At 51.8% G+C, this 24,973-nt stretch overlaps 1 protein-coding gene across 1 annotated transcript in view; it reads right to left on the bottom strand.

The window, feature by feature from the left end:
- The window catches only part of Bmp7 (bone morphogenetic protein 7), a 71,781-nt gene that overhangs the window by 27,273 nt on the left and 19,535 nt on the right, over positions 1 to 24,973 (bottom strand). Inside the window, exon 2 of the mRNA XM_028769631.1 lies at positions 18,276 to 18,468. Coding sequence (XP_028625464.1) covers positions 18,276 to 18,468 — 193 coding nt within the window. The remainder of the gene's footprint in view (positions 1 to 18,275; positions 18,469 to 24,973) is intronic.

The following is a 24,973-nucleotide window of genomic DNA, read 5'->3' as shown; positions in this document are numbered from 1 at the left end:
GATGGATGGATGGATGGATGGATGGATGGATGGATGGATGGATGGATAGGTGATGGTAGATGGGGGTAACGGATTGGTAATGGATGGATGCATGATGGATAGATGGATGGATGATGGATGAGTGGATGGATGGATGGGGTGATGGATGAGGGTGGTGGATGTGTAGGTATGTGGAACAGGATGGGTAGATGAGCACCACGCCACCCTTGCACACAATATATAAGGTATTCAAAAACAGATCTTGTGAATTTTTAGTCATTGAGATTCAGTTTCAACATTTTGAGCCCTTCAGTGGTCAGCTAAAAATACTAAAGCCCCCATGCTGTGCTGGGCACTGAAGTAATGATGCTCTTCTCCAACCTGGGCCCTTCCCAGGGCCCCTCACAGCTGCCACCAGCCCTGGGGTTACCATCTTCCCAGAACAGGGAAACATTTTCACTGTTCATACACAAAGCCCTCAGATATGGCGACTCTTGGTTGAGCACAGTGCACTGGCTTGGCTCCGGGGAAGAAAATTCAGGCAGCTTCCTGCCACCAGGTCCTCCCGACAACCCTGTGAGTTGGGGATCCTGGCCACACTACTGAGGAGATCTCTGTGGCCAGGGCTGAGATGCAGAAGGCAGGCCTGGCGGGACTTCCTCTAAACTCTCAGAGCCTTTCACAAATCGGACTCATTGCTGTGTGTTCCACTAACTCCAGCCGGAGCCAACACCAGATGCCAATCTGAAGAGTCTCTTGTTGGTTCCAGTTTCCTCTTCCTACTAAAGTGCTGGCCTTTCCCAGTCATCGGTCTCATGTATCTCAGAGGTCTCCAAGTTCTCTCCTTGCTGGAAGCCATAATGCATTATGCTGCCACCAGGCTCATCAACACACCCAAGTGGAGAAGCTAAGCTGTACCTAGACACGTAGACAGTGTTTTTGACTTGTCTCCACTTAGAATCCACCAGCATTGCTCTGGGAATTTAACAGCCACTCAGAAACCAAACATGGACATGACCAGACTCAGAGTGCTAGCGCCGAGGCAAGGGAACCAGTCGTCTCACGGATCAAAGTCACCAAAGGAGAGAGAACCTAGGCGGCCTAGACAAGTCACATGTCCAGGCTTGGTGGTGGCGGGCAGGGGGCTCCAGACAAGGATAACATCACCAGGACCATAGGTGGAAATACGGGTGGTCCCGATGCACACTCCCCCACACCTAATTTAGAAAACGTTGAATTACATCACTGCTCCAACCGGAGAGTCACGCCTCATTCCAAACTGACGTTGAAAGCTAATCCTTAACGTGACAATATTAAGAGAGGAGCTGTCCAAGCTGGCTAGCCGAAGAAGATGGCCCCCTTGGGACTAGATCAGTCCTTGTGTGAGGTTTCCAAGGAAAGCATTCGAGCCCCTTTGTACTTTCTCGGCTTCCACTGTGTGAGGACGGAGCAACAAGGCGCCATCTTGAAACAGAGTAACGTTTACCAGATCCAGTTCCCACTAGCACCTTGACCTCCAGCCTCCACAGCTAGGAACACAGTTTCTGTTCCTGTAAGTTTCCAAGTCTTGGGAAATTTATTACAACATCATAAACAAACTAAAATGCTACAAATTCTCATCTTAAACCAGGAAACCAGACACCGGGGAAGAGCCTATGTTGTTCCTTATGGGGCCTTCAGGTCTGCAGTAGTTTGTCCTCTCCGTGAATTATTATGGAGGCAAGGAAGCTTTGTTAGAGCCACGAGTTAGACTTTGTTAGAGTCACAAGCCCTAAGTTAGACTCTGAAGTCCAAACTGAGTAACAATAATAGCCTCTTCTTCAAGATCCATTTACTTCTCCTACCTGGAGGCCCCTTTAGAGGTGACTTCAGAACTTGTTTGGGGGAATACCTTACAGAGCTTTCAAAGCCACACACAGGGAAATCTGGCCGGTTTCATCTCCAGTTTGCCTGATGGCTTCCCTGACCTTGGATGGCTCCCTGGAGTGAAGCAGTTCGCTACCCTGACAGAGAGGAGATTGAAGATGTCACTCCAAGTCAACTGGGGACATCTGCTCCGAGCACGAGTTGAGAAACCAGGGTGGCGACACTGTTGGGAATATCAGATGTGCAGGGAGAGGGGAACGGATGCTGGCACGGGAAACCATGCCTGTGACTGACGGGCAGAGGAAGTCTTCACACAGACTTTCCTGCCCATGGATTGCTAAGCCTTCTTTCATGAAAAGCCAGGACACTGAGACCAAATGAAGTGACTTGTCGCCGGATCGCCAAGAAGACGGACAATCCCTATAGCCATCTCTGTTGGCAGCATATCCCAGGCATGCATAGAAGAGCCACACCTTATCTGAAGGGACAATGGGGGGTGGAGGTGTAGAGATACCTCACCAGAACAGATGCAGGACCACGGGAAAGGGACAGCAGGTACCCACCCAACAGCATTTTCCCAACTGTGTGGGAAAGTGGATTCCTGGCCTGCCTCATAGCATGGCAAAGGAACTCAGAGAGCCATGAATGGGCCTCCAGGACATTCTTCATTACCTAGAGCACAACGGCTGTCTGCCCAGCCCAGGTTGAGTGAAGAGATGGGGAACCTGCAAGTGCTGGGCCCCAAGGAACAGACATGCATTCAGTTATCCTCACTACTCCTGAAGCCTGGGTGCTTCCCAAGCCTGGCACTCTGAACTTTCCCCAGCCCTCAGTCATGTTAGATGTCACTCCCACATTGGGCATGGTGGCACACGTCTGTAATCCCAGCACCCGGGAGGCCAACGCAGGACTGCTACAGGTCTGATTATGTAATGAGTTCAGACAGCAGATACAGTTTCCATTTCACACGTGGGCACGGGGACATGGTGGCACTGCTCCAGGGCAAGCTTTGTACACGGCGGAACTAGATGTGGCACAAGAAATCTAAGAACCTCTATCCCTAAGCCTTGTCCCCATCCCCTGACCCCTAGGTCACATCTCAGCAGGGAGGGAGGGGGATGCAGGGATCTGTTAGATCCTGCATGGTGTCTGTCATTCTCTGCACTGTGTAGGACAGAGACATCACCAGAAGAGGGTGGGATCCAGGTGGTTGTGGGTCTCTACGTTAATCTCCATCAACTGCAACAAGAAGATTCACCGATGAGGGCTGAGAGATGCTCTGTCTTTTCAAATGTATAAAACTCAAGGGTGAGGGTGCACGACACGTGGCACAGCGCCCCCTGCAGGAATAACTTCCTGAAGTCTGCAGCCCCCACCCAGGAGGCCTGCTTGGACCCTTTGGACTCTAGAAGGTGGGAGTCTCAACTCGTCTCAGGTTGTCCTCTGGGCTGCACGGTAGCATGTGCGTGTGTACACATGCACACGCATGCACACATGCATGCACACACGCACAGCATCAAGACACAGAAGGTCACCTTTTCCCCTCCAGAAGCCCAGGCTTCCCTAGAGCCCTGCTCTGTACGGTGTGACCCTGGGCTGACCCTGATGCAGGCTCTGCGATGTTAATAATTAACTCCCTGGCTGTGGACTGCAAGCTGCAGGTCCAGGGCACCTCCTCCCAAGGAAACCTGTGAACTGCAGAAACCTAACCCTGGAGGGGAAGTGGGTGGAGCTGCCTTCCACACACACATCAGGAATCTCAACAAACCCTCCCCTGGAAAGTTCTACCACCATGGAAAGTGGGTATTTTCAATCTCCAGAGTGGGAGGATGGAGTGTCCTGTCTGGGACTTCTGACTACACTGAGGCTATTTCTAGTCTGCAAACCCCAGGAACCTTCAACCATTCCCGTGGGGATGCCTGCAAGCCTTCATATCAAGATTACCAAGGATAGTCTTTTTCTTGAAGAAAAAAAAAAAGACCCAGGGGGCCCTCTGGAAAGTCTGAGGGCACTCAACCACAAGTGAAGACCTATTTCAGAACTCAGTCCCCACCTTGGGGAACATACCTTATTTGATTCCTGCCAGAGGGTCTAGCACCCAGGGTCTTGAGGGCCCAGGAGGACCTTGAAGTTCCTGCAAGACGTCTTAGTTGCAGCTGAAAATGGGGAGTGTTTGTACCAATGCTGCTGACTGTAGCTGGAAGGGAGGGAGACTCCGGTGGTTGCCACACTCTTAAAGAGAAGTGATTAAGAGTGTCCTCAAAGTCACACATGGTGGTGTAGGCCTACAATCTCAACTACTAGGACAATTTGAAGTTCAAGGCTGGCCTGTGCGACTTGGATAGACTCTACCTCAAAATGAAAATGGGGGGCAGGGAATGGGTTGTGTGTGTGGGAGGCATAGCTCAGTAGTAGGGTACATACTTAACAGACTCCACGCCCTGAATTCAAGCTTCAAAGTTGAGGGGGTTCCCCATTATCACCTGAGTCCCCAATATCACAGCCTGAGACTCAGCTGGAGCTCCTCCAGGGGCCCTCAGGCACAGTGTATCACCTGCAGGGTCTCTCAAGCAGAGCCCACCGCCAGCAGGGTCTCTCAGGCATAGCTTGCCACTTGCAAGGTCCAAAGACACCCCAGAGTCATCCTTAGTTAAAAGAGACAGTGGAGAATCAGACATCAACATGGTGTGACTGTTGGCGGACCACCCTCAGCCAAGAAAGAGGCCACTTCTAGAAGCCAGACAAGGCTAGGAACTCAAGTCTCCAACACTACCCCCAGTCCAATTCAGACATCTGGTATCTTCCTCTGTAATAGATATACCATTTTAGTTTTGTAATAAGGTCTCTCTGCGAACTTGGAGTCTCATGTTCGGGATTGACCAGACTAGCTAGCCAGCGAGCATCCCAGGATCCACCTGTCTCTGCCCTCCACAGTGGGATTATACATTCACGTCTTAACATGTGCCGCCTTTAACACAGAACAGAACAAACAAAAACAAAGAAACAGAGTCTCCCTGTGTAGCCTAGGCTGCCCTCAAATTCCCAGAGATCCACCTGGCTCTACCCACTGAATGCTGGGATTAAAGGAGGATCCACTTGCCCAGCACTTCCTAGCTTTCCTGTTGTGTGATGAGCGTCCAGATCCATCAAGGTCTTTCTGCTTATGCATCGAAGTCTTTATCTGCTAAGCCATCTCCTCAGCCCTAGAGTTTGTATTTAAGCCATTAAATGTGTGATCCCTTGTTATAGCAACCCAGTCAGCATCAGCATCAGGGGACGAAGGCAGCCGGAATGGGGTCTGAGGATCAGAGGCCCGGCCAGGACACACAAATCAGGGGACCAAAATGCTAACAAAGCATCTAGAAGAAAAGATCTATGAACAAGCAAAGGAAAAGCACAAGACCTGGTGGGAAGAAGGCTCAAGGGGACACCCTTGAAAGGCAAGAGGAGACTGAACAGAACCAGTATAGACCATCATAGACAAGAGGGTTGACACAAGTGTTTCTGACAGAAGGGACAGAGAGGGCTACACATGAGATGGGACCAATGAGGAGAGGATGCAGGCAGCGGTGGGTACACAGGTAGCTGGGGCCACAGCCTGCAGGCTTCTGGCCACTGTGAGTCAGTTGCTAAGCACTGGAGAATAGCAGGCATGTTGAGGGGCAGAATTTTTGCCGGTTATCCCCCTCACCCTCTAAGCCTTCCACACCTTCATTCTGCTGGGCAAGATGTGGGGGCAGGAAGGGAGAGAGAGAGAGAGAGAGAGAGAAAGAGAGGCAGGGAACAGAGCGAACAAGCATTCCCAGGCTAGCATGATGTCATGTGGGTACAGCCCTCATGAGTCAGGAGAGAAGGCGCTTGGATGCTGTACCTGGAGCCAGCCCAGCACGCACACTCCAGGCTGTGGGGAGGCCCAGAAGGCAGATCAAAGTCCTGAGGCAAAGTTGGCCCTGCAGGGTCGGGTCACCAGGCGCCTGGAGCTGCCCACCTCAGTGTTAGGAAATGCCCTGCTTTTCCGACAAGGACCTAAATGATCCTGGCGTCCCTGAGACTGGGCGGATGAAGTCAGAGAGGCCGATGCTTTTTATAAACTACTTTCTGGAGGCCTTACATATCCAGGAAGACCAAAATTAAGTCGTTTGGGAGAAAGGTGGAAAAACAGATGAAAAGCCACAACCCCTCCTACCACAGACTGAGCTGGGGCCACCCACGGCCTTCCCATGTACCCCAGGACTGGCAGGCTGCCCACCGAGGAAGCCCACCAGGCATTCACGGAGGGCCCGGGACATCCTGCACAGTGACTAGAAGAAGGGCTACACGCAGGCAACAAGAGGCCATTCATGCTCAGGACTTCCAGAGCCTGTCTGCAAGAAGATGGGTATGGAACGTACCAGAGTCTCCAAGTGTGTCTCATTAGCAGAGGGTCAAAGGCTAACAGGCCTTGAAGTGAAATAAGCATGCTGATCTTCAGAGATGTCATACTGCACATAGGTACATTAAAGGCTCTGAGGGGCCTCAAGATGGTTCAGCGGCTTAAGGGGCTTGCCACCAAGCATGATGACCTGAGTTTGATTCTCAGGACCCACCCAGGAGGAAGGAAGCAAATTCTTCAGTTTGTCCTCTGGTCACACACACACAAACATGCCCAACAGATACGTAAATACACAAAATGGATATCTATGTAAAAAATTTAAAAAAAAAAAGAGCGACAGTTTCTCTCTGAATTTCACAAGTGTCCCCAGATATGGAATGGATTCCTAATTCCCTGGGACCTTTGCCTACTGGTTCTACTCTGAGCCCCTTGGAAGCTGACTCCCAAATCCCAGGGTGATCACCCACATTGACTAAGGAGAGACTCTGGGTATCCTCTTCCACCTCCTGCAGAGACCCTGGCTGTTGTAGTCATGGAAACTGGGGGCAGAGGAGCTGCCCACTCACTCCACTTGGTGAGATCCGCTTGAACACAGTGCAAGGACTGAGCCACACTCTTCATCCGGTGACACATCAAACACCATCACAGTAAGACCTTGGGAGCCCCCCTCAATAAACTGTGGGGAGCCTCGTGGAGCTTCTGAGTCAGCTCCGTGTCCCCTAGACGGACCCCTGATGGCTGCTGGTGGTGCAAAGGCGGACCTTTCCAGACTTGCGCCGGTCGCCCGCGTTTCCTGCAGCCTCCAGCTCTAGCCTGAAATAGGTCAAGGAAACCTCACTCTCCTCACGGACGATCAAGTCATCAAGAAGCCGACATTGACGGCTTTCCCACCGCATCACCTTTCCAACCTTAAGGGAAAAAAAGAACCACAGACAGACTGTTTTAAGATTCCAAAACCCAGAGACCGAAAGAGGAAGGGAGCGTGGTCCAGCAAGAAAATGGACTTGACGATGGTGGTGCATGGAGCTACAGACAGAAGCAAACGATGCCAGGCCTGTGGAAGGCAGGCTGCACCCTGCCCCGAGACCCTCTGTTGTGTAGACAGTCCATTCACCTTCAGATTTATCTTACCCTAACAGAATGACAGAAGTTCCCACCACTCAGGGCATGAACGGAGGCTGTTGAGAGTACAAACCTTAGTTTTGCAAGTCAACACTCCTCATGGTCCGTACAACCCAAACCATGAGCGCACAGACCCATAAACAACTGATTTATGTAAATGAGATATTACCAACTATCAAGTAATCAAATTAAGTCAGGAGCATGTGGACATGAAGGTGTATCAAAACCACCTCAGAGAGCTAAGGAGATGAACCGGTTGGTAAAGTTGCCTTGCAGAAGCCCTGGGATCTGAGCTCAATTCCCCAGTACCTGTGTACAAACTGAGGTGTATTCTTATAATACCAGCACTGAGGAGGTAAAGACAGTCAGGTCCCTGGGGCTCGCTAGCTGCCCAGGCTAGCCTACGTAGTGAGCTGCAGGCCAATGAAAAGCTTTTAAGTCAAAATACAAAAATAAGGTGGATGGTACCTGTGGTTGTCCTGGCTTCGACACACACATGCACACCTACACACAAACATGCACACCCATGGGCATACACAAAACCATATCAGAGTTAACAGGCCCATTAGTTTATCAGGTATATAAGGTCAACAGACAGTTACACCTGCCTCACCTGGACCATGCTACCTGAGGGACACCTGGGGCAGTGAGATGGCTCAGCAGACATCTGTATTTGCCGCTGAGCCTTACGACCAGGTGTGAAGACCACAGTATCCTCAGTGGATTCAGGTACTTGCCACCAAGTGTGATGTCCTGAGTCAGATCCCCAGGACCCACAGAGGAAGCGAGAACTGCGCCCAGAGGCCACAAAGAACACTGTTTACTAGCCTGTAACATTTCAGAAATGTGGTGACCAGGGCAAGTCTGGAAAGAGCCGCCTCTGGGCCACCAGCCGCAGACAGAGGTCCAGACAGAGGTCCATCAAGAGGACACGGGGCTGACTCAAAATCTCCACAGGGCTCCCCACAATTTCTTGCGGAAAGGGGACACTCCCAAGGTGTCATAGTCTTACTGTGATGATGTTTGATGTGTCACAGGCTAAACAGTGTGGCTCAGTCCTTCCACTGTGTAAATCTTACCAAGGGGCCTGGGGGTGGGGGTGAGCAGACAGACAACCCCCTGCCCCAGTCTTCAAGTCTACAGCACCAGCCAGTGACTTAAGTACCCTCACACCAAGGAAACTGATGCAGCTTTCAAATATTATTAATAAACTCATACACTAGACACACATAGACCTGCACTGCTGTGTGACTGACAGTGTGCTTCTGACCAAGCTTTAAGATTCGCCACTGATGAGGCCAAGCGGGGCCTCAGGAAGCGGGACAGAGGGCCAGAGGGAGCAAAGAAAAGGAATGTCTAAGAAAACTGGTTCATACTTAGGTACTTGCTAGGTGTGAAGAGCCAGACCCTGAACATCCTGTGAACGAGGCTCTTGGGTTAGAACGGTCTGGATTCTTCTCTCATCTGGATGGGATTCCGTGAGCAGTAGATTCAGGAGCTGTAAACAGTCGGCGCCTAGCAGCAAGGCAGGCATAGGGAGGCATGAACAAGCTGAAGGGGAGGTCTGAATGAAGTGACAGAGTTAAGGCACACCTCTGAGACCTCCACAGGGGCTTGTCCCAAAGGCTGACACCTCTGGACCTTCCCACCTGGGCACCAAGGCCCCAGGGGTCTCACTGTTGGCTCTTTGTGAACTGGAATCCCCACTCACCAGGACCACTCTGCCCCTACAGACGAGTCCACTGGCTATTCTGTTTCTGCACCTCGGTGCTACAAGGTGTGCCAGAGTCTGGAGAGGCCACCGACCACCCTAGAAAAGGCTCAAAAGCCCACAGCACCAAAGCTAGAAGCCCTGCCTGAAATGACGCCCCATGGAGGTGTAAGCACTGCAGGGAGGGGATGCAACTTTGTCTATGAACGGCCACCCCCAGCAGGGGAGTGGACCAGAGCTATCCCCTGGGGACCCTGCCCAGCACCACCCTCCCCTCCCAGCCCCTCCCCCTATATTCCTATGGGTCTATCCTAGAAACCTTTCAGAAACCCTCACCTCAGGGCTGGGAAAATGGCGCTTAGGAGAGTGCTGGGGACCCAGCTCAGGTCCTTAAGCTTTCAGAGCAAGCCAGGCAAGGAAGTGCACCTTAATCCCAGTGCTGAGATGTGCAGACTCGAGGGCCCCTGGCCAGGCAGACCAGCCAAACTGCAGATTCAGTGAGAGACTTTATATCCGAAAATGAAAGCAGAGCATAACTGAGAAAGACACTGGTTTACGTTCTCTGGTTTATGCTTACACACACAGACACACATGCACACGCACTCTCGTGCACAGGTATATATGGCACGCATGCACTCTCATGAGCATGCACACACACACATTTCACCGTTGGCCCTGGAGAACCCTTGACCTGAGACCAGGGCCCAGCAAGCTTCCCTCACTGGCAGCTTCACTTAGTCAGTAATGGCTGCTTCTCTCTCCTCATGCAGCTGCACTGGGGGTTGCAGGAAGCAGTGCTGTGATCCATTAGTCGAGCCCAAGAGAAAGAAGATGGCACCAATGGGCACGACAGCAGGAGGAGGAAGGAAGAAATCAGAGTTTGAAGAAGCCTCAGACGTTCACTGCTCCCGGGTTTAAGACAGCAGAGGCCTTTGTGGAAATAGTCAACGGCTCGGCTCGGAAACAACACCTGTTTCCTCAGTCCACACAACATTAGCATCCGAGAAGGCGTCTGTGATCCCGGCTACAGATGACCGCTTGCAAGCAAGTTGAAAAACATTAATTCCCATTTTTCCCCCCGCCAAGAAGGCTAAAGCAGTTATAGGCCCTGATATGAAACACATATGTTAATACATTTGGGAAAATAGGTCCCTATAAGCAGGCAGAGGTCCCAATCCAAGAACGGAGCCCTTCCGGAATCAAGTGTCTGATCAACTTATCCAGATACATGGGATCCTATAGTTCACTGTCCCCAGATGCAGTCCAGCGTCAAGAACCCAGGGCCCCAGCACCTGCTGCCATCGCCCCTGTCAGTGAGAGTCCACCGAGCCCCTGGACACCGGGGCGGGCCCCCCGGGGTCTGCATAATATAATTACAATCATCAGAGCAAAACTCATGAAGAAGGAAGCGAGCGCAGTATAATTACAGGCAGTTTTCACTTTTTAGAAACTGAGCCCAGATGCTGAGTTAAGGATGAGAGCACGGCAGCTGGGAAGCGTGCTGGGTGGACCGACCAATTCATGAGCAGATGCCCTGGTCCCTGTGCATGTAGCAGGTACTCGTGGGCATGTCCGTGGGGCGCACAACACCTCACACAAGAGGCCCTGGCCCTAGAGCAAGAAGCCAGGCTATTCCCACAGTAGGCATTTTCTGAGCGCCTACTGTGTGCCTTAGACTTCACTCCTGCAGAAAGCCTCTAATTCACAGAAAGCCTCTAGTTCAGAATTCACTCAGAGCCCTACGAGGCTCTGCCAGGACAGTAGGTCACTGACTCCACACACTCGTGTACCCAGAGGTGGCTGCGGGTGGCAGAGGAGGCCATTTCATAGCATTGCTAGGACAGGCCAGGAAGGTCGTTTGTCCTCTCTACCTCAGTTTCCTTAGTGGAAATCTGGCTGATCCATATCACCCAGTTCACAGAATTGTGTGAGAATGTACACGATTCCCTCATCAGCTTTCATCCTGGGTCACGTGCCTCATCTCTCTGCAACGTGGGGGAAGAGGAAGCCTCAACGGTTTTGTAGCCACACAGGCAGATTCTGTGATCACTGCTGCTCGGGGGGGACAGCTACCACTTCTGGCACAGAGGTAGAGCCCTGGGAGAGGAGGCAGAGGACTGTATCTCAAACTTGCAGCAGAGAGTAGCCCTCCTATGCCCAGGTCTACAACGACACTGGGCCTGACTGGGGACCCCTGCCCAGACTGATTCTGTGGCATTCCGTGCTGGGAGAAGTCTGAGAAAATGAGACCCCTTGCTAAGCACCCTGCGGAGCCCCGGCTCTGCAGGACACTATCACGAGCGCCCCACAGATCTGCCCTGTTACCACTGACACCCAACTGCCACCACCCAGTGCCCAAGAAGCTGGGCTGTGGGTGAATGATGGAAGGAAGGAAAAACATACAGATCAAAACAGCCACCAGAGCCCAGCAGCTGGCCTCAGACCACAGGAAAGGAAGCCAGTGGGCACTTGGCTCCAGGACACAGAACAAGACCGGCCGACTGCCTTTCCAGAACTAACTAGATTGGACACAGTGGCTTGCCATCCTCCCTGCTGGGTGGCACTGAATGCAAGCTTCTTCCAGAGTGATCCATGCAAATTAGTGAGGGGACCCTGAGAGGAAACAAGCAGCAGCAAGGGCCAAACTTTCCTTGTCCAAGGTTCAGAGCTGTGGTCTGGAGTGTTACCCAGAGAGAGGGGCCTCAAGGAGAGGTGCCCAGACTCTTCATGGCCCTCTCCTGGGATCTTCCAGAACAGCACTGGTACTGCAGCTACATAGTGCTTGCTGCTAAGGCAGCTCAAATCTCAAGCTTACGCCCCTGTGCTGAGGTGTGGTGGCAAGAGGCAGAAGCCAGGAGACACAAAAAGCAGACACATAGGCCTTTAGAAGCAGGAGGAAAGCTGGAATCTTCTGGAAGGATTCCCACTCACAACTAGTCCCCCCTCCCCCATGCCAGCGAGATGGACAGTCGGAGTCTGGAAGATGAATGGGTTTCTGTCCTGTGAGGAGAGCAGTCTACAAGGGAACACGCCATCGATAACCAGGGCTGAAGCAGGAATGGCCCATATTCTACTTATCCGACATGAGAGTTGGCCAAGATGGCAGCTGCCTGTTCCAAGCCTGGCACCCGGAACATGTGGGCTATCTCAAGAAATGTCAACACCCAGCTCAGCCCACCCACACTGGCAGCTTTATCGGGTCTTTGATCAACCTAACTGATGATAATGCATAGCCATGGTTGAGAATCTCACCGAGGCTCAGAATGCAAGTAGTGCAGGTGGGACGGTCTCAGAGACCTGAGTTCAAGTCCCCCCTCTGCCACTTTCTGACCATGTGACCTCAGCTGAGTCACCCAGTCTGTGGAAGAGGCCCGGTGTGGAGGTGAAATATCCACCATGTTACTGCAAATAGAAAACCCAAAAAGGGAAATGTCCCAGCCCTGGTGCTAGTGATGTCTCTGTACTGTGCCTGAGCATGGTTATTTGAAAGCCTTCCATAGTATGGTCACCAAATTCTGAGCCTGCAACCAAAGTGATGTCCACATGAAAGTCTCCACAGAGGTGAGGTGAGGTTTCACCCCAGAGGTCATCTTGAGACCACTGTGGGATATGGGGACCAGATACCTTTTCTCTTGCCCTTGGCCCCAGCAAAACTCTGCAGCAAAGCCCTGTTGTCCTCCATGTATGCCCTGAGGTACAGAGTCACGACCCATCCTGGTGTGGATAAGAGGTCACGCTCCACCTGCTCACCCTGGGATAGAGGGGGAAAGGCAATGCCTCAGACTTTAAATGCAGCAGGCTGCAGGGAAGTGCTGTGGGCATGTGGGTAGCTGTTCTTGCAGCAGGAGCATTCTGGATGTTAGATGCAGCAGGCTGCAGGGAAGAGCTGTGGGCAGGTGGGTAGCTGTTCTTGCAGCAGGAGCACTCTGGATGTGATACTTCCTCTAAGTGAGAAGCAAAAGCCAGATGTCCTGGAGAAGGCTGCTGTCCTCATCTACGGGCACTCGGGAACAAGAAGGGCTGGACTAGGTTAAAGAGGGAGCCAGTAAGTCACCCTTCTGGCCTCCTCTGCTTGCAAATATCTCTCTGGAAGGACAGACAGAAAACAGCCCTCTCTCCCTCATAGTGACTCGGGCTGAGGTTGATCCAAATCCCAGCATTAGAAAGGTTGAGGTCACCCTCCTGGCAGCCAAAGACCCTGGGATGGAGCAGGGGACATTTTTCAACCAGCTGCAGACAACGTCTCGACCTTGGGGGTAACAGGGCCTGGCCTCCTGAGGCTCCTGGTGCAAACACAGCCCTCCAGTGCAGGAGGAGCAGGCCTGGAAGCAACCAGGAAGAGCACAGGTTGGGATGGAGTGCCTCGTGCGACCCCCCCCCCCCCAGCCTGCAAAAACAAGCATGGAAGTTGGCTGGTCCAGCCCCAGGCTCAGAGTCCAGGAAGTAAGGTTAAGCTCCTGATCCTCGGGTATCAACCCCAGCAAAGCCTCCAGAGTGAACCCACCCATCTCCAGGCCCACCTCTGAGCGCTGGCTCCCCACAGCTGGCCAAGGGCGGCTGTGGCAAACCTCTCCAGCCTTTCCAGCTATCTGGAGCTTGGCTTGAGGCAGGGACAGACCATGGAAGTCCTCCAACTCCAACAGATCAAGAGGACTTGGTGGAAAGAGACTCCCACAGGGGAGAGATGCTGAGGCCAGCCCACAGCTGGCTAATCCCAGCACCCCTGGAGTGTCCCTGGAGCCTGCCAGGAAGCCAGATGTCCAGGCCCTGAGCAGCTGGGTGGCTTGAGGCAGCAGAACTACATTCTCTAAGCACAGATCCCAGGGAAGTGGCAGAACTGGGGGTTGGGGGAGGGGCAGGCACTGGGCTCCTCAGAGGTCTGGGCAGGCAGGAGGCTTGTGATGGAAGAGGCACAGTTGAGGACATGTAAAGGAGCCATGCATCTCTACCTGGCTCAGGCCTCTGTCCCCAGGCATCTTCTTATGCTTAAATTATACACGTATTCGGAAGCCCAGAGAAGAAGGCAGCTCTGTGGAAGTCTGAAGCTAAGAACTCTCTCCCTCCTACAGTGAGAGAGACCATTACTGAGTGCGTTTAGTGAACATTTACTGCGGAAAATATTCTCTAAAAAACCTTCTCCATAACCCTGGGAGTGAGATGCCGTGATCATTCCTTCTCAGAGGGGAAACTGAGTCTCCAAGGTCATGATCACTCTAGCAGAATTTGAATCCATGTTCTTAAAGCTGGGTTGGCTCACCACCACCACCACCACCACCACCCTGTGCCTCCAGAGAAGCCCCAGGTTCAAAAGCAACTAAGAAAACAAAGTTAACTCAGAAAATAAAGCTCGGGCTAAAGCTCCTTCCCTTCAGGAGAAGGGTCTCGATTCTGCCTGTGGGGCTTCAGAAGAACACCTACTAGTCCACTAATCCCGCCTTCCTGTTGTCAATCAACTCTTCTCCTTCAAGGTCATATACTTCCAGCGGCTCTGTGTCCCCTTCTCCGCTCAGCAAGGAGCCCCGTCCCCAGAGGCAGGTCCTCATCAATAAGCCACCCTTGACACCAGCATGCCAGGGAGCTAAAGACTTCTATACCACACGTTACTCTGTCAACTAGAATCCATACCTTCTTATCTCCCAGAAATGGCGGGACCCTTCACGTGATCTCAGGAGCGGCGAGAAGACGCACAAAGCCTTATCTTTTCTGCAAGGCCTGAGTGGTCCATCCGCTCTAGCAGTGACAGGTCTTTCCATGCTGTCTCATGTGACCATAGGGCCCTTCTGGCTGCTCTGGTGACACTCTTCCTCTGTCCTCTGTTGACAGAACTCCTGTCACTCAAACACCTTAAGGTCATTGGTGGCCACAAAGCAGATACCTGTCATGCCACCACCTTCAGCCACAGCTCCAAGCCATTAGCTTCTCTCTCCCCTTCCTCCTGAATTCACATCTCCTCTCACCCTGCTATGAGTAGAACTGTACCCCAAAAAGGAGACTCACGTCCTAGCCCCCCGTGACCTGTCACTGGAACCATCCTCATTAATAACTAATGTCTCCGCAGACAGACGAGTTAATGGAACTCAAAGCAGATTAGGATGGACCCCTCATGACACAGGAGACACAGGGGGAGCCCAGGCAGAAACAGTCGGGGTCATGCTCAGAGGGGACTGAGCCTAAAATCACCCACAGCTGAAAGCCACATCAGGAACCTTCAAGAAGAGCACATTCACACACACACACACACACACACACACACGCACACGCACACACACCACTGACTATTTCTGAAGCTATAGGCTCCAGGGAATCCAGCCCTATTGCTCTGGGCTGCCATTCGTGGGACTTAGTCATGGTCACATCCTGGCGAACTCAGACGCACCACAATAAAAACTTTACATGGCGTTCATGCTCTCGAAGCCCCTCCTCCATCTATTCCCACTGCCTGACCTCTGAGAACAGCATCTGGCTTGTACGCACACAAAAGGCTGAAAAATGAATCATGGAGTCCGTTGTTTCATTCATCTCTGTTTCATTCAACTCTGTTTCATTCATTCATCTCATGGCCTTGACTTGCATGAGTGCCACCTAACCCACCTCGAGGGCCCCTGGCCTCCATCACCTTACACCACAGGGTACGACGGGTGCTCACAGGCACAGGACAGACACCCGCTGCACAGGAAGAACAGCATGCAAGGTTGTGGTATCAGGAAGTGAGTTTTTCACAGTCGAGAGAAGCTCGGCGTCAGAGGTGACCTCCAGACCCAGCGATCCTCAACCACCAGGAGGGCACATGTTCTTACAGGGAGAGATGGGAGAAGAGTGGGCACATGACCAGTCACCCATCTAGGTAGGCTGGGCAGGACTCATTGATGCCACTATGTGGCAGTGAGTCATTCTGAGAGGCAGGTTTGGAAGCCAACCAAGAGCCCCGGGCACAAGTGGATGCCCCTCTTGTTGTCAAACAACCTCTGGGTATGTGCCTTACCTTAAGCCATCAGCCTTCGAGAAAGATAAAACACATGGTCTGGCTAAGAGTCTTGATGGCCTGGGGGTGGAGCGCTTACTTGCCCAGATTACACGAGGCTCAGATTCAATTCCAGTCATCGAAAAGAAACAAGAGTCCTGGGGTAAAAATGCTCCCAAGTGCACAGCAGGTGCTGGAACTCCAGAAGACAGCCCATGTCCTCTTCATGAGGCTGGGCCCAAGGACCAAGCTAAGATCCACGGGGCATCTGAGTTCCTGAGAAGATTCAGAGTTGACCCACGTGGCTGCCTTCCTGCCCCCAGCCACCCAGCTCCTTCCTGTGCCCTGCCTGCCCTAGAGTTCACTGCTGGCCTCTCTAGCAAGAAAGCCCTGCAGGGTTGAGCTTGGCTCGGGGCAGTGGGAGCTGAAAGCATAGATTAAAGCCACCCCAGGATGCTATCTGTCACCTATCAGAGGGATCAAAAACGGTTTGGTAGGAGGCCTTGCTGAGTGTGTGAGGGGACCAGCCTTCTCCTCCCTGGTTGGCGGGGAAAGCCTGGTGACCTCTGGGAAGGCCATGTGTGAGTACGTGGCTGTGCACGTGCACACACGTATGTAACATACCCGCAGTTCTAGAACGTCAGGCAGACACGCTCAGGAGTGAGGCCGCCCACCCACACAGCACCATCCAGAGCAGCAGAATGGAGGTCACTATAAATAGGTGAGACACACAACACAACACAACATGGCCCATGCCACGGGACTGTGTGGATTTGAAAGAGCCAGCATGGGAGATGTCAAGCAAATTGCCCCCAGTTAGAGGCAGGAGAGAGTGGGTGGTGGTGTCTCCTCCAGAGAAAGAGAAACGGGGAGCGGATGATGCCACCCAGGAAGGGGACCGAGGACTCGGCCGTTTGAGGAGCCTCAACTCCACAGGAGCCTCTGCTTCTCTCTTCAGCGCTACTTCTCGTGTGTCTTGTCTAAAACTTTTTTTCCCTTTCTTGCTTTATAGAGGACTAAACCCAGGGTCCTGGGCATCCTAGGCAAGCGAGCTTTGGCCCCAGACCTGCTATCTTACTTTTCAGTGTGAGACAAGGCATCGCTAAAAGATCGACATCCTTTGACTCCGCCCCCTGGGTAGCTGGGTACCACCAGACTCAGCTCAAAATTAAATCATTATCAGGAAGTCTTTCTATAAGCCTGGTCTGCCTCCAGTTCCCAAACCTGGGCCAAGTCCTCATGTGCGCTCTCTTCTGGGGTGATTTTAGGACACTTACATTCTGCCCATTTCCCAGATTTGTTACCCCAAAGTGCTAGCATGTATGTGAAGTGTCGCCTGGGTGCAAGACATAGAAACATCACAGAAATTCCGTTTCCTTTGCCACTCGGATGAGCTACCAAGCAGCAGTGCCAGGACGAGGCTTCCCTTGTCACTGTCCCCATCCTAGCTGAAGATTCTCCCACTAACTCCTGTGCCACAGAGTCTGTGGGGACAATACAAGTCCCACAGCCTCAGAATACATAAACCCAGGCACAAAGAAAGGCAACCAAGGCCATGCCAACTCTTGGAACTTTGGATGTATTTGAGGGACTGGCCACCATCATCTCTAAGCTCCTTACCTTTCTGTGAAGTGAGAGAATCTCCAGAAATAAGTCTTTCAAAACAAACTTTGGTTCCTGACCTAGCAATTCTTGTATAGCAAGAGTTCTCCAGCTGTTTGCTTTTGGTTTGGGACTACTTCTTCTCCTTCTCCTTCTCCTTCTCCTCCTCCTCCTCTTCCTCCTCCTCCTCCTCCTCCTCCTCCTTCTCCTTCTTCTCCTCCTCCTCCTCCTTCTTCTCCTCCTCTTCCTTCTCCCCCTCCTCCTCCTCCTTCTTTTTCTTCCCTTAGCATTTGATTATAAATGGCTACTTTCCCTGGCTGTCTGACATCATCCAGGGCTTGGATCAGTGACTGGAAGGACCATCAACACCAGCTCTCCTGCCCCCTCCCTTTCTGAACTCAGCACCATACCTAGCCTGTTCATGTAGTCCTGTTCAGAGAGGCACAGTCTCAAGGTTCCCAGAATTCCCGGACTCCCATATCCCTGCCCAGGTTTGCATGGTGTCATGGTTTAAAGGGACATTCACATATCACCATTAAGACAGTCATCTGGACCAGGGCCTTATAGCAGAAGCCACAGGATGTCCCGCCCCCACGTCAGCCTGTCACCCACTCCTTCCTCTGCAGCTGAGCATCTTACTCCCACACAGGTGCAGAACTTACCTGCCTGAGTGCTCCTGGAGCACCTGATAGACCGTGATCTGGAAGGTCTCGTTGTCAAATCGCTCGCGGATGTAGTCCTTGTAGATCCTGAATTCAGCTGCGGTCACCGCTTCTCCCTCGGGGATCTTGGAAAGATCAAACCGGAACTCCCGATGGTGGTATCGAGGGTGGAAGAATTCTTTGTCGTGTTCCACTGGAGGGGAAGAAAACAGACCAGCACCGAAACGATTTAGTGTCTGGTTCCTTTCTGTTCATGCCATTGGCCTGAACTGGGTAGACACCGCCTATGCAGTCTCCATGACAACCTTCCATCCCATGTAGGCACACCGTGGATTTTATGGCCACAGGCTAAGACCCCAAAGCCATCTTGAACAGAAAGAGCATGGCTCTGTATCCAGCCTGCTCGGGGAGACGAAGCACAGCCACAGATGGCAACAGCCTCACTAGACTGGAGTCCTAGCAGCTCAGGACTGGGTTCAAACCCAGCCTCGGCCACCGAAGTAGCTGTGGCAAGAGAAAGATTCAAGACATTCCATACGGAACTCAGTTTCACCAGATGGAAAATGGGACTGTGACGGGCAAGACCAAATTCACATAAGCGACCGATAATGTTACAGCTAGGTAACTGTCACTGGTGAACACGCACCTTGCTAGATCTGTCCTGGGACAACATGAGACAGTGGTCTCATTCCTGGCTGCATAGAAGAATGACCGAATATGCTTTTAAAAATTAAAGGTGTCTGGTCATGGTGGGCTGGTGATATTACTGGCTCTCAGAAGGGTTTGCCAATTCCTTTGGTGTAAATGATACCAGAGAGAGAGAGAGAGAGAGAGAGAGAGAGAGAGAGAGAGAGAGAGACAGAGAGACAGAGAGACAGAGAGACAGAGAGAGAGAGAGAGGTGTCAATGCCTCACACAGAGGCATCGACCTCACAGGTGGGAACAGAAGCATGCCAAAAGCTGCCACACCATGCAGCTCATGCCCCACCCCGAACCAAAAGGGATCAAGATCAAGAGCTGGTCAGAGAGAACTCTCCAGAAACCCCTCAAGTGTCTCCTGGTGTCAGCTCTCCTCTTGCCCACTCTTTGTCCCACAAGGAGCACATCCCTTCCACATCCGCACATGGGAGAAAGCGGCTCACATGAGAGAGAAGGGTCAGAGATGCCACCAGGCCTTCAGGTTTACTGACAGATCAGGAAGGAAAAGTTCCTCTGCAGCAGCTGCTGAGCAAGGCGGTCTCCTGCAGGCCAAGATCCTAGGGAGGTGACCCCAGGATAAGGAGGCAAGGCAGGAAGCTTAGGAGAGTCCCTGTCATCTGCTACGTCCTACCACTCTGCCTAGCTTCATTCCTGTTGCTGGGAAGACACCCTGACACAAAACAACTTATTTGGCTTACAATTCCAGGTTACGGTCTCTCACAGCAGGGAAGTCAGAGGCAAGAGCTTGGTCCCAGAAAAGAGCAGAGAAAACGAATGTACCCTCGCTGCCGGCTGGCTTCCTAGCTGGCTTCATTCTTGTGTAGGCAAAGCCTACGGAATGCTAACGCCCATAGAGGACTTGGTCTTTCTACAACAAGTAGCAATCAAGACAGTACTCCACAGACAAGCTCACAGGCCAATCTGATCTAAACCATTCCTCTACTTCCCAGGGGACTCCAGGTAGTGTCACTTGTTAGTTAAAACTAACCAGCCCACATGCCCAAGCCACCTTAGGAGGAGGGCATGACACTGCAATGCACCTGAGACCCCAAGGTATCTAACAGCCAGCCTGGAGTGACAAGGTTGGGAGTCAAACCAGGACCTGCCAAACCGGAGACCGTCACCACCACATTCATCTATAACAGTGCTGAGAACTGTCTGGTGGGACGAGATCTCTGATTGTTTTACAGATTTCACATTGTACATGTGTGTACATATGTGTGCTGTGTTCATGAACCACGAGTGTAACTCAGCGGACCGGCACACAAGTACTCCTGGTGGGAGCCCCTCTGGATCATCAACAGAGCACACCAGTCCCGCCTGGTCCAGATCCTCAAGCTGGGAGCTGGGTTGTTTTGTTTGTTTATTTTTTTCCTGTTTCTAACACTCTGACAGGAGTGACTGAATAGTGTAGGTCCCTCCGCTTTCTTTACATTTAATTATGCTTCCCTCATACAGTAAATATTCACAGCTGCATAAAATGCCACAGTCCGATTACATCTGGACTCCCTGCTCTATGGTTCCTGAGAGGGGATCCTCCAAACTAGGATTCTTTTATTATTATTGTTGTTGTTGTTGTTATTATTATTATGTCTTTCCAGACAGTTTCCCTGTGTACCTCTGGCTGTCCTGGAACTCACTTTGTAGAGCAGGCTGGCCTCGGACTCAGAGATCCACCTGCTTCTGCCTCTGCTCTGACACCGATAATATATTTTGGTGAGAGCAGTGTGTGCAGACTTGTACTCCATAGTTTTCTGTCAACTTGACAGAAGCTAAAATCATTTGAGAGGAGGGGATCTCAATTTAAAAAAAAATGCTTCCAAAAACAAACGAATGAATGAATGAATGAATGAATGAATGGATATGCTTCAGTGGGAAGATGAGGCTTTAGGCAAGCCTAGTGGGCATTAACTAGTGACTGATGTGGGAAAACCCAGCCCATTGTGGGTGGGGCCATCCCTGCACTGGTGGTCTTGTGTTCTATAAGAAAGCGGTCTAAGCACGCCAGGGGTAGCAGGCCAGTCAGCAGCACACTCCATGGCCTCTGCATCAGCTCCTGCCTGCAGGTTCCTGCCCTGTGTGAGTTCCTGTCCTGACTTCCTTCGGTGATAAACAGCAATGTGGAAGTGTAAGCTGAATAAACCCTTCCCTCCCCCAGTTATTTTGGTCATAGGATTTTATCACAGCCATAGAAACCCTAAGATAGCAGCACTCTTTCCCCACAGAGTGCCAGGGAAGTTAATGAAGGTAGCACATGAAACATGAGATACAGGACAGTCCTATGAAGGGAACGGGGAAGCACAAAGTCACATGGGACCTGAGGCTCAGGAGGGAGACACACATCCTGAGAGCACCTCTGTGGGCAGCCAGTTCCTATGCCCTCACCACCTCAGGAAGGGGCTTCCAGTGCACACTCAAATATCTCTACTCAAGCAAGGTCACAAAAGACCATACTGTATCCACCGGGGACATAATGGCCTCCAAGAGGTAACCCTGAAAGCATGACCCCCTGACTTTGGACGTCACCTTTCCTTTCTCCCTCCTAGGAACTGGTAGGTTTCCTGCTGAGTCCCAGCCATCTCTTCTTGGTCCTAACTTCTGAGCTGCCCTGCACTTTTCTGTCCACTTGCAAGCATTCTCTAAGCTCAAGCTTGGCTTCTACACATTTTGCAGTCTCCCCAGGGAGAGAGCTCAATTCCTTAGGACCAGAGTACAGCCCACAGGCAGATGGCTTCCTGCATGCAAATGACCCCACCTACAGAAGACTGCCCACATGCTAATGGCTTCAACATAGAGAAAGTTCTGAGTATAAACGGACCCCACACACACACACACACCAACACTCATGCCTTTCTCTCACACCCAGCTGTCTCCTCTGAGCCTCTGGCTCCTGCCTCCAGTCCTCTCTTGATAGTTGTAGGCCTCAGGACCCAAATCATTCATGCACCACCCAGGCAAGCCTGGCTGTCTCCTAACACATTCTCAGCTTGACCAACCTGCCCTCATCCCTTCTACTCTGGCAGAGCCCCCACAACCACCCTAGACACACCATCCCTCTCCCTCCTTGTCCTGACGCTCACGGGCAAGTCTCTCTATGTCCTCCCTCTGTTTGTCCCCTCCTTGCCTTCCAGATGCACAGTTGAGTTTGGGTGACCTTGCCTATAGATGAGACCAGGCTATCAAGCAGACATCTGCTTTGGGTCCCATGATGCTTTGGAGCTTCTGGAGAGTACTCACCGCCCCATTGCCCCCACTGCTGACAGTTGACCCCCACTATGTTTTTCAATGTCCTCCCTGCTCCTCCTACAGAACAGGCCAGGAAGAGCCCTCCCCTTTCTTTCCCGTCCCCCTCCCCTCTCCTTTCCCTCCCTTCGCTTCCCCCTTCCCCTCCAACCTGGAACAGCCTGGTTTCCCAGGGCAGGTGTTCTCAGCAAGGAGAGCTCCCCGGTGTCTGTCCAGGAGCATTGTGAGCTCCCAGCTGGAGTACAGTCAGCCCCTACAAGTTTTAGGCCTGGGCCTCCAGGCTTCAGAACAGTTCCACCGGAAAATAAAATGACCAGCCAGAAGAAAGGACAGCCGAGTGGCACCTTTTTCACAGCCAAGGACGGCTGAGGCGCCCAGAGATATGGAAGGCACATGTCTCACTACTGCTGAGATGCCCTAAGATGAACAGCTCTGGCCATTGTCTGGGGGTGGGGAGTGGGGTGACCTGTAAGGTTGAAGGGATCCTTGTTTTGCAGACGAAACTGGAGTTCCAGGAAGCCAGTTCGCTCACCCGCAGTGCAAAATAGGTGACTTCGGGACTTGCAGCCCCACACTTCTGACCTCTACTTTCTGAGGCCTGGCGTCCAAGTCTGGTGTCATTGTGCCACTGACCAGCTGTGTGCTCTAGATCATGTGACCTGTGCTCCATGCAACTCACCTCAGAGGATGGTGGTCAGAGAGGGTGGCTCTTAAGCAGTAATGGCAAAGGATGTCTGCCACTGTCACGGGGCCTCTAAAAGATGAGGCAGGAGAACACCCATCAGTGCAGACATCAGGGTGTTACCTGTGGCTCTTTACATCATAACACCAGGATAGGGTCACTTGCAAAAGGAAAACAAGCAAGCAAATAAACAAACAAAAAGTGACTGTGTTAGTTTCATTTCTGTAGTGATAAAGAGCTCAGGACTGAGGCGTTGTTAGCAGAGTGGGTTAATTGAGCTTATGGTCCCAAAGGGGTAGAGTCCGCCACCACGCTGGCGAGGATGCGTGGCAGCAGGCAGGCGTGGTGGCTGGAGCCGGATGCTGAGAGCTCACATCCTAAACTGCAAACAGGAAGCAGAGTGAGAGAGAGAGAGAAAGAGAGGAAGAGAGAGAGAGAAAGACAGAGACAGAGACAGAGACAGACACCTGGGAAGATTAGAGTTTGAATAGGCCTCTGGGGATACATGTAAACTGAACCCTGAAACCTTGGGGCTCTAACCTTGGGGAAGTGCATGCCCACTAACAGGGCAGTGCCATGCGGGAGAAGCCAGGATGCCCACATTGCTCCTGGAGGAGAGAGGAGACAGGTTTGCTAGGAAATAGTTTCCATACCAACTGTATCAGTCAGCCCAGGGCTCATGGCAGCCTAGGCTTGAATTCCAGGCCCTGGCTGGTCAGTATCTTTTCCAAAGTGGCCTCTAAGTATCCAAGCAACATGAAACCCCTACAGGTGATGATTTTTTAAAGTTTTATTTTTATCATTTGTGTGTGTGTGTATGTGTGCACGCGCGCGCATATTCCATACATGTGCATGCCTTTGCAGGCTGGAGAGACACAACAGGATGCTAGATCACCCGGAGTTGGAGTTACAGGTGGTTTGTAAGCCAACAGATGCGGGTGCTGGGACCTGGACGCGGATCCTGTGGAAGAGCAGTGAGCGTTCTTGTCTGCTCAGCTAGGTCTCTAGCCCTCCACTGCTCAACTTTAATGTTCACACGGGGAAATGTGGGTAACAAAACACTGTCTCGCCACCTGTGCGCAAACCGTTCAGTCGTGTGGGACACGTTCACACTGTTCATCCTGGAAAACGTCACTAAATGCTCACGTCACTCTCCACTTCCCCAGCCCTAGAGACCACTGTGTAACTTCCTGTCATGGTGACCTGCACACCTCCGAGGACCTCCTGTCAGAGTCTGTCCTGTGACTGGCTCATTTCACTCAGCAATGTCCTCGAGATTCGTCAAGGATACAACAGACATGTGAATGTCCCTTTACAGAGCTGAATAATATTCCATTGTAAGGTTAGACCCTACCCTGTGATATATTCACCCCCTTGTGGAATGTGAGTAGCCTCTGTTTCAGCTGCTCTGACAAATGCCACCATCAGCATGGACATACAGAGAGTTCCTGGAGACCCTGCTTTGGATTCTTCTGGGTAAAAACCAAAAAATGGAATGGCTGAATCCTAATCCTAATTCTGTTTGTTGTCACGGGGAACCGCAATCACACCTCTGCCAGCCAGAGCAGCTGCCCGTTTCACCAACAATGCACTGTGCCCCGATTTCTCCATGGGACACCAGAGACTGCTTCCATTCTGTTAGCAAGTGGCCGCTGCAGCTGACTGGTGTGAGGTGGGCAGCCACTGTCTTCAGAGACTCTCGGCCAGAAAAGGTTGTGAAGTACTTGCTGCAAAAGAATAAAAATATAAAGATTTCGATCCCCAGGACCAATATGAAAAAGCCAGACACAATGACATGTACCTGTGACCACTAGGGACTTGGAGACAGGTGGCCTGTGGGGCTTGCTTTACCTCATGCTGAGTTTCAGGTCACAGTGAGAGTCTTAGTCTTCTAAAGTAAGATGGACAGGTTCTGAGAAATGAGAGTTAGGTTAACCTCCGGTCTCCATACACAAACACATATACACATACTCCACATACACCCACTCCACATACAAACATACATACACACACAAAGACCACAGGTGCACACACTCCACATACATACACACCACACACACAAAGACCACACACA

Source organism: Grammomys surdaster, unplaced genomic scaffold (genome assembly GCF_004785775.1).
Source record: "Grammomys surdaster isolate TR1022 unplaced genomic scaffold, NIH_TR_1.0 193, whole genome shotgun sequence".
Taxonomy (NCBI): domain Eukaryota; kingdom Metazoa; phylum Chordata; class Mammalia; order Rodentia; family Muridae; genus Grammomys; species Grammomys surdaster.
The sequence above is the reverse complement of the archived record's forward strand: the minus strand, read 5'-3'. Positions and strand labels throughout refer to the sequence as shown.